Genomic DNA, 9,824 nt, shown 5'->3' on the forward strand with positions numbered 1-9,824 from the left:
TGTACACAATTCAATTCAATGCACGTTTATTTGTATAGCCGTTTTACAATACAAAATGTTTCACGTTAGCTTTACAGAAAGGTATGTTTAAAATATTACAATCCAGAAGCCAGAGGTGACCGTCAAGAGGAAAGAAACAGTGAAGTACTTGCATATCATGTTAATAAAACTGGAGAAAAGTGTTTTTACACATTTACACACACACACACACACACACACACACACACACACACACACACACACACACACACAATATATATATATATATATATATATATATATATATATATATATATATATATATATATATATAAACGCTACAGGACTTGATCAACACTGCCCTCTGCTGGAGAAAAGAGGAAAAGACTTTTAATTAAATCAGCCTAGTGCAGTCATTGTATTTTAATAACATGGTTTTAATGTATTTACAAGTTTATTTAGTAGTTCTCTGTAATTACATAAGCTTATAATCAAATAATGATACATTCATTAAATAAATCATTTATTATGTGCAGAATATGGACAATTTCAATCTGATAACAATTAATGCTAACTGGCACTGCAATATTTACAAGATAGACATACTGATTAGATTAAAAAAAAAACTATATGTTTTAGTCAAATGGAAAAATACACAGAAAAAAAAATAGTGATTTAAAACAAACACCCTGTTAAATGTAGCTTAATTTAAAGGTTTTTCATTGAAAATAAAATTCAAACATGACTAGAAAAATCCTACAGTTATCAGGTGACACTATACAAACTTTTTCAAGGTCAGAGTAATGGCTTTTTTTTTTTTTTTATACAATATTTTACATATAAAAGAAACTGCAATCTTTACAGCGCTAGATTTTCACTGTAAAATTTCCCGTAAGCTTTAAATAAATTAAATAGGACATTTTTTTGACAAAACTCCTGACCACAACACCACTGTGTGAATGAACCCTGAGGCTGCACACATAGCAGCGGTGACCTCTGCGTGGTGAGAGGGAGGCCTGAGAATTAGCACCCTGAGAACCTCATTCATCATTTCCAGCTCATTCAGTCAGTACCATTGGCTACTGTTGGTACTTCAGTCTGTGTGCAGCTGTTCAGAAAGATCAGATCTCGTCAGTTCATTAATCTGTCAGCTGTTTAATCAGCTTCAGTCCTGTTGTTCGGTGTGGCTGATGATCTTCTTCTTGCGTGCAGACACCAGGTCATAGAAAGGGTCTTTTGTGATACAAGCTCTAAGAACAAGAGAGGAAACAGTTAAGACTCAGAGACCTTTTTTTTCTCAGTTCCTCTGTCAATGCTAACTGTAAATGATTTTTTAATTATTTTATTGTTAATGTATGACTAAGTGTGCACAAATTTCTAAACATACTTGACTTCCTCTTTCCCATGACCTACAACAACACATTGCTGCACTCGTGAGAAGTCATTTGTTCATGCAAATCTTGATAAAATGTGATCGCTTGTTCAGTATCTACATCATATTCTTCTCTCACATTCCTTTTAATGTATACTGTTTTCATTTTAATTAATGAATTTTTCGTCAATCTTTAGTTATATTATTTTTAGGTAAAACACTTTAAATTTCCATAAATTACTGTATGAAATGTGCTATATAAATAAACTTGCCTTGCCTACATTGGTTCCTATAATAATGATGTAATCATTAGCGCAATGTAAAAACAGAACAGAAAACTGCAAATTTTGCAAACGGTCTAAAACCTTTGACACTTTCACTGCTTAGTGAATGTCGCATAGTGTGTTATATGAGGAAAGAGACACCATTTCAGAAAGTATTGCACTTTTTTTGATGTTACATGATCCTAAATTATGAGAAAAATGACTTGGAATCCAACTTGAAATCATGCAAACAGACATATTCCAGCAAAACTGGATTTCAAATCTCATGACGATGTGGTTTGAATCACATTTGTAAACACTGGATGTCTCGTCTGGGGTTGTGTGCCATTCGGAAATCGTTAATGTTTATTGTATCTGTTTATTTTTAATAGTTAATCTATCATACTGTGCTGTCTGGTACCTGATGGACTGGATCCAGTCTGCACGTTCCTCTTCAGAAGCAGCACTGAGTCTGTAGGAGTGATGTTTGCCCATCACAACTCTCCCATCTGTCTCTGTTTTACATGCCTTTATCGTCTCTCCTTTACGATGAGGGCTAAACAGCTCCAAACAGAACTGAATGCGCACATTTCAAAAGAGGAAATGCATATGCTGTCATTTTCGAAAGGTTACATTCCATGGTAACAAGAGCATGTCATATCACAAACATTTAAATGTCGCTTGGTTTTACGACATGCTGACTCAGAAAGAAAAACAGAAATCAGGATCTAGGTAGAGGTTGATTATAGCAAGAGGTACACTTATCACTCAGTGACTAAAACAACCATAAAACAGCAGGTGCAATAGGGCCTATAGTGAAACACACTATCTGCTAGATCAGTGATAATAGATGAGGTGGAATGGAAATAACATTGGAAAAGTACCTGTTTGTGTGCGTCCTCCACCTCTTTAACACATAAGTTCTCTAGGGGAATGATTCCTTTTGGTTCTTGGTCCTAGGGAGGGAAAAGATTGCCTTTTAATGACTCAAATATTCTTATTCAAATTAGAAAAACAAACAAACAAATTAATTTAATGTGTTTTATATCAGCGAGCTTAAAATTTTTGTAAAGGTGGAGTACTTACAGTGGTATATTGGAAATAATAGAGGCAGCTATCAGTCAGAATGAACCACCTCCTCTTCCAGGTCTTTATTCTGCCACCTATGGATTAACAGGAATTGTTACTAACATTCAGAAATACCAAGATGATCAGAAAGAACTGCTGGTTTCCTATCCTCTAATCTGATTGGCCGAGCTGCACTGGGCTGTTTCACAGCTTGTAATGCCGCTTGATCAAGCAAATTATAGGAACTAATGATGTAAAATGCTTAACTGCAATGCAAACAGAGGTTTATTATAATAGGGATGAAGCTGCCATGTCATGATTTTATTAGCTATATTATATAAGCATTAGCTGTACAAAAGAGTAACAAACCTTCTTTTAGAAGCCAGCCCTCTCGATCCGGATTAAAGAAGGTGTGAGTGAGATCATTGCCGTCATCTTCTGGGATCTTAAAGGGTTCGTTCTTAATGCTCTCATAAAGTTTCTACAGAATAAAGAGAAATTATCAACACATGATCATTACAAAATCATGATATCAACAGTGGATTATAAAAATATATACAAAACTAATTTTCCTCTGAAATAAAAAAACGAATAATAATAATATAATTAAAGGTGCCCTCGAATTAAAAATTTAATTTATCTTGGCATAGTTAAATAACAAGAGTTCAGTACATGGAAATGACATACAGTGAGTCTCAAACTCCATTGTTTCCTCCTTCTTATATAAATCTCATTTGTTTAAAAGACCTCCGAAGAACAGGCGAATCTCAACATAACACCGACTGTTACGTAACAGTCGGGGTGTACGCCCCCAATATTTGCATATGCCAGCCCACGTTTCCAACATTATAAAAGGCATTAGACAAGGGCAGCCAGTATTAACATCTGGATCTGTGCACAGCTGAATCATCAGACTAGGTAAGCAAGCAAGGACAACAGCGAAAAATGGCAGATGGAGCAATAATAACTGACATGATCCATGATAACATGATATTTTTAGTGATATTTGTAAACTGTCTTTCTAAATGTTTCGTTAGCATGTTGCTAATGTATTGTTAAATGAGGTTAAAGTTAGCATTGGTTATTACTGTATTCACAGAGACAAGAGCCGTCACTATTTTAATTTTTTAAACACTTGCAGTCTGTATAATTCATAAACACAACTTCTTTCTTTATAAATCTCTCCAACAGAGTAGTATTACCCGTTAGCCACGGAGCACTATCAAACTCATTCAAAATCAGAAGTAAACAATATAACAGTATACAATACTCACATAATCCGACGCATGCATGATGAACACTTTGTAAAGATCCATTTTGAGGGTTATATTAGCTGTGTGAACTTTGTTAAGGCATTGTTCAAGGCAAGCGCGAGCTCTGTGGGCGTGGACCACGGGATTTAAAGGGGCCGGAGCATAAAATCGTCGCGTTTATAATGATGCCCCAAAATAGGCAGTTAAAAAAATTATTAAAAAAAAATCTATGGGGTATTTTGATCTGAAACTTCACAGACACATTCAGGGGACACCTTAGACTTATATTACATCTTTTAAAAACATAATCTAGGGCACCTTTAATGACATTTCTAACTAAATTTACATTGATGCATTTAGCAGATGCTTTTACCCAAGCAAGGTGACTTACACAAGAACTATAGTGCTGTTCAAAATGTTTTAAATGTTTTTGACAGAAGTCTCTTATGCTCATCAAATCTGCATTTATTTGATTAAAAAATAAAAACAATAATATTTTGAAATATTACAATTTAAAATAACTTTTCTATCATGTTAACATATTAAAATCTAACTTCTTAACATCTTTTGCTGCTAAAAAATAGCATTTATGTGAAATAGAAATCTTTTGTAACATTTTGTCTATTTTGATCAATTTAATGCATCCTAGCTAAATAAAAGTATTAATTTCTTTTAAAAAAAAACAAATGGTAGTGTATCTGAATAAAAAATCCTTGGATTATAAAATACTGTAAACGTGAGTATTTGGTCTGGTAAAGCTGTGATTTGAGGGAAAATGTGACCATGTGACCTCTCTCACCTCGAGTAGTTCATTGGGAAGATCTCCTCCATTGTTGATTCCTCTGTTCATGCTGATGAATCGTTCTAGTGTGGTCTTGTCTTTCACATTGGGGTTGTGCAAACTTGTGTTGAGCATGATGATAGCGAAGGAAAGGATGTAACAGGTGTCTGCAACACAAAAGAAAACACACATATATCAGTTTTTTCAAATTTCTACATGAAAGCAGTCTATAGCAGTGGTTCTCAACTAGTTTTACTTCAGGACACAGATTACTGTCACCCCACTTTTTGAGCAGTAGATCTAAGCTTAAATGGATGTAATTCATAAATGCTTTGGAACACAGACCTAAAGTTGGTCTCTTTTTAAAGACACTCAGCATATTATAGCAGAAGTGAAAGCCAAAAATTGAAGTTATAGAGGCGTAATTTTACTGTAAAGTAAATGTACAGAACTAAACATGTTTCCTTTATACAAAATATGCATTTTACTAAATCATTTACACTCTAAAATTGCAAGAAAATCAAAGCCATATGTCTATTCAAGTTGTGCTCCAAATTCAAAAAATGGTTTTCACAGAATGAATTTTGAGTCTTTATGTTTTCAAATGATACATAATTTTTGATGATTACTAACATATGTGATAGGAAAAAATAAAAAAGCAATGCCAAGTCCCCCTAGTGGGACACTTCCAGTTAACAGGCTATAGTCAAACGCTGAAATGTATTAATATTACCATGAACTGCATAAGCCTAACAGTATGCTATATTATTAACAATAAGGAAAAAGGGCATTTTGGTTTCTAAATGTCTCTTGAATTGTTGTTGAATTGATGTTTTCATTCTCTTGGTAGTCAAACATGAAACCTATCCTCTAAATGCAGTGGCAAACTACCTGTGGACTGAAAAACCCCAGCGTTACAGGTGCAGTAGCGCAGAGCAAAGGCCTCCATCATGCGGTCGATCTTCTGAGCCTCACCAGGTAGACGGAAACTCCACAAGAACTGCCTATATCCACAATCAAACAATCACAGATTACCCCATATTAGTATTTGAATATGTTACAACAATATAAAGAAATGAAACAACAAGATGTGGACCTCCTCTCACCTCAAAGCCTGAACTAGATTAAGGTTTGAAAACTCATGAAGGTGAACAAAAGCCTGCAAGATCTGAAGGTGGATCTCCTCCCTGTGGATACAAGAAAGAAACATCTTTTTCTCTATATCAGAGCCACAAGCAGTATTCGCCACAAAAATATCACCATCACCATACCTTTCTCCTAAGAAATTGCCAATAGCTGTTTTATTGAGGCCTTCCTCTTTGTAGAGGAACTCCGCCACAGCCTCTGGTTTCCACTCCAACAGGTCGTTATCCACTAGGTACTGGATACCCTGAAAATAACACACACAGTTAACCTCAATGAAATAATGCCAATTTTGAACCACAGACCACTGGCATCTCTGTTACCAAACATTCATTAAGAAACAGGATATAACATACAGATTGTGACGCATGATTAGCTATTGGCCTAAGTACTTATTCACAACAGTGCTATCTTTGTTTTAACTGGAATCAAAGCATTGAATCTCTTTTGTGGGTTGTACTATTTTGTGTGTTTTTGGATTGTTCTGCTGATGAAACACTGCAAGAATATCTTTCCACGAAATTTCAGAAAATTATAAGCGATCTAGGAGATTCATACAGCTTTTTATAGTGGATGCCACTGAAAACACAGTAAGTCTATCCCTCATTGCTTTCATACCTCCCTGACAGCAACATAGTGTCGGGCCAGATCCGGCCCACAACTGGTCCGCGTGTAGTCCACATGTACCAGATGTGGGCTGGATCTGGCCCGACACTATGTTGCTGCCAGGGCTTTCATGGCACTGCTTTGAGTGAGTCTGGTAAAATCTTTCAAATGTAGGTTTCATATGATTGGGGGATGCTTTGGTGAAACACGATCAAAACTGGTCATTGTTTTTAACACACTGACCATGTATACCGAGCTACTCGGAAAATGCAGTGTGGCTTCAGCTCACTTATTCTACAGAAAACACAGGATGTGGTTCTATCTCTCTTTCTCTGTCTCTCTCCACCCCCTCTTCCTCTAACCTACTTTAGCTAAATCTCCTTGTAGATGTGAAGCTGTTACCCACCCTGCATGCATCACACTGTAGCGCTGCATGCAACTCAAATGATTCATTGTTCATACCTTTTTTGGGTCCATGTTAAACTTCTTTTTGCCACACTGGATTCTCTTGTTCTTCATAACATTTTTACTAGAGGAGAATGAAAAAAAAAATGACGTTGTTGTGACAAAAATGAAATACATTCTCGGTTCCACAAAATATTTCCAGCTTATTTGATGACAAGAGATCGTTGATTCAGCTAAATCATGGTGTGAGTGTATAGTGGTCGATGCATATAACCTGTCTAACATTTTCCGTGGCTTAGCCTGTCCGCATATAGAGTTAGCAACGTCAAAAGCTCTTCTCGTAAAATTGATACCAAGAAACAGGAAACAGATACCCACGCTTATTGATGGTGTTTCGTGATGTGTAATAAACTGAACCTGCAAATGTAGAATTCAATTCAAGGAAGACTCTGGAAACACACTGGTGTTTTCTTAAACTTAAAGACTCAGTGCACCTTTTCCTGACTAGTGACTATGGAACGCACATTGCAAGGTTAAGTTTGAGGCCCGAATTTATTGATCACATGAGTTACATGCTTGGCTAGGAATCAGTTTGTACTCAGTTTTAGGAGACATTTAGATGTACGTGGATTTAGACTGCTATGAGAAAAGACGTGGCTTCATTTTATTAGACAGTATAACTTGAATATATGTGTACATTATGAAAGTGGATATGAAAATGATTCAGTGCTGTCATGAAGAACGATGAGAAAGAAACTACACAGCAAAAATATTATGTAGCAAACGGCCAAATCGATTTTTGTTCTAGTTGCTATGGTACCTCAGAGCTGAGTGATAGCGATGAATACTCACTTCTCATCATCGGCCTCCATTGTTTGAATTTCTGTCATCATGTTTTCGATCTCCAGCCTGAGTTTCTGCAAGAGCAAAGACATTGATCAGCTTTGTCTGCACAAAATGACATGTAGCTCACAAATACGTCATCATTTTTACTTCACCAGTTTTGCATTACATTTTTCTTTAGCACAAAATTGTATTTATTTGCTTAAAAGCCTTTGACACTATGAATAATCATGATATGCAGAAAGAGACTATAAAGCCAAATACCTGAATGTCATCTAGAATCACATGCTTATGGACGTCAGACTGCTTCTTGTCATTAGTTTGATACGCTAAAGGTGCTGAAGATGACAAGGGAGCAGGAATAGATCAACAGTTAGCATAAGATCCCTGATCTCACACTCATGCAGAATGTGGAAACACAGCCCAAATTTCTCAGCTAAATATAACATTGCTACTTCTGTTTTGGAGAACTGCTCCACATAGGATGTATTTTGGTCTGTTACTGGTTGCATTTACACAACACTGACATTTCTGTGGATGACATCACACAAAATATTTATAATAAATATTTACTACAGTGACTATGCCCTGCTGTGGAACAATATATGATATTATTGTATCATTAATATGCCCCGTGGAACAGAATTCATTATTATTGTATCATTTTTAAGTAATTTCCCTTGAAACCATGCAATCACAAGATTAAACATAAATAGCAAGCATTGCAAAAGCAAGTAAAATAATACGTAATATAATAAAAAATTAATAAAAAGTGAAAAAAAGAAAGAAAACAAAACAAAACAGATGTATGGTTGCTCTCTTCAAGTAACACATACACAGGATGCTATTGATCCTTCAACATTATGTCCTTCATTTTAACACTAATTGCTGCTGCTTTAATATCACACAAATACTGTAGGCCTTTACGAAATGTCCAATGATAAAGTTTAGATAAAGCTGATATCACAGGTATCCCACTACAGGTGCACTGGAACATTTTGCCTGAAAAGCCCCTAATTCACAGAACTTGCACAGCAGTCTCAGACCTTAAGCAAATGATTAAAGAAGAACATACCTTTCCCCCAGAGGAAGCTGTCCTTTCTTTGGGTTCCCATGTTGGCTGTGCTGCAGGGGGACTGCAGGGAAACAGGAAGATCAGGCTCCGAGTCAGTGCACAGACACAGATTGCATACTAAGACAAATGTTAAATCTCGAAGTGCTGCAGTTACTATATTAGACAAAGTCTATTAAAATAACGAAATCGAAATGTATTATGATAATGTCTTGATGAGGCCAGTTTTTCAGCTTACATATAATATTATTAATCAATTGATAATGTTATAATAGCCTTTTCATCCCAGCAACAACCTAACTGTCGAAAAAATCGAGGGGAAAAGACATACATATCATAACAAACCTCTTAAAAACGATTAGTAAAATAGGTGAGATGTTATGGAGGTATAAAGATGTAAATCTTCTTTCTTGCACTACTAAGGAAATCAATTACAAAGTAAAGATTAAAATGGAGGTTAAACAAAGTTTTGTCAAAAGCAAGAAAAGCGGTGAAAACGCATACCTTCATATGTGTATCTCAGTGTGCAAGTACTCGCTGTCGTACAGTACGAACGTAAACGCCAAATGCGCTTTAATTGATGAACAAGCGCCGAGTTCCTGCGCGAGGAGGGTGACGTCAAGACTATGAATGACAGCCGAGCTCTTGTTTCCTCAGCATTTCCTCAACATGTCACAATTATTCTTTCTTGAATAAGATTTTTATCACATTTCAATTCAGAGAATACGCTGACAGATAACATGAGACTTTCGCAATACAACCTTTTTCAAAATCCTCCCCCTCACGGTTGAAAAAACAAAAAACAAATAGTAAAATAATAATAGGCTAAATTAAATTTATTAAATACTAATAAATTATAATAAAGTGCAAATAATGAATAAACTACTCTATTTCAAATGTGCAATCAGTAGAAATGAAATTAATGTTCTAAAGCGAGTATAGGTTCGGTTATGATGTTGTTGCTCCGTGTAAAACGTAAATGTGCAGATTTTGCTACAGGTTATTGATATGACTGGAAACTACATCACACGTGCACATT

General features: G+C 35.6%; 1 protein-coding gene across 2 annotated transcripts; it reads right to left on the minus strand.

Annotated features, from left to right (window-relative positions):
• Positions 1–315: 315 nt before the first annotated feature.
• Positions 316–9,445, minus strand: cyth4a (cytohesin 4a). 2 transcript variants are annotated; one of them, XM_048203507.1, is made up of 15 exons: positions 9,290–9,347; positions 9,131–9,203; positions 8,789–8,849; positions 7,978–8,051; positions 7,723–7,787; positions 6,928–6,994; positions 5,988–6,106; positions 5,823–5,903; positions 5,608–5,720; positions 4,735–4,883; positions 3,052–3,163; positions 2,701–2,777; positions 2,499–2,570; positions 2,036–2,190; positions 316–1,229 (listed from the first exon to the last, which is right to left on the minus strand). In XM_048203507.1, exons 3-15 carry the CDS (start codon positions 8,826–8,828, stop codon positions 1,145–1,147), a joined length of 1,209 nt encoding a protein of 402 aa, XP_048059464.1. In that variant the 5' UTR covers positions 8,829–8,849; positions 9,131–9,203; positions 9,290–9,347; the 3' UTR covers positions 316–1,144. The 2 variants fall into 2 exon arrangements, with proteins under 2 accessions (XP_048059464.1, XP_048059458.1); XM_048203501.1 differs by lacking the exon at positions 9,131–9,203 and having other exon boundaries at positions 317–1,229; positions 9,290–9,445.
• Positions 9,446–9,824: the final 379 nt, after the last annotated feature.

Source organism: Megalobrama amblycephala, linkage group LG1, assembly GCF_018812025.1.
Source record: "Megalobrama amblycephala isolate DHTTF-2021 linkage group LG1, ASM1881202v1, whole genome shotgun sequence".
Classification (NCBI taxonomy): domain Eukaryota; kingdom Metazoa; phylum Chordata; class Actinopteri; order Cypriniformes; family Xenocyprididae; genus Megalobrama; species Megalobrama amblycephala.

Coding starts and splice junctions, on each gene's coding strand:
- cyth4a (XM_048203501.1), bottom strand. Junction 6,107..6,927: donor TTAACATGGACCCAAAAAAG/GTATGAACAATG, acceptor TGTTATTTTCAG/GGTATCCAGTACCTAGTGGA. Junction 5,904..5,987: donor GGCAATTTCTTAGGAGAAAG/GTATGGTGATGG, acceptor TTGTATCCACAG/GGAGGAGATCCACCTTCAGA.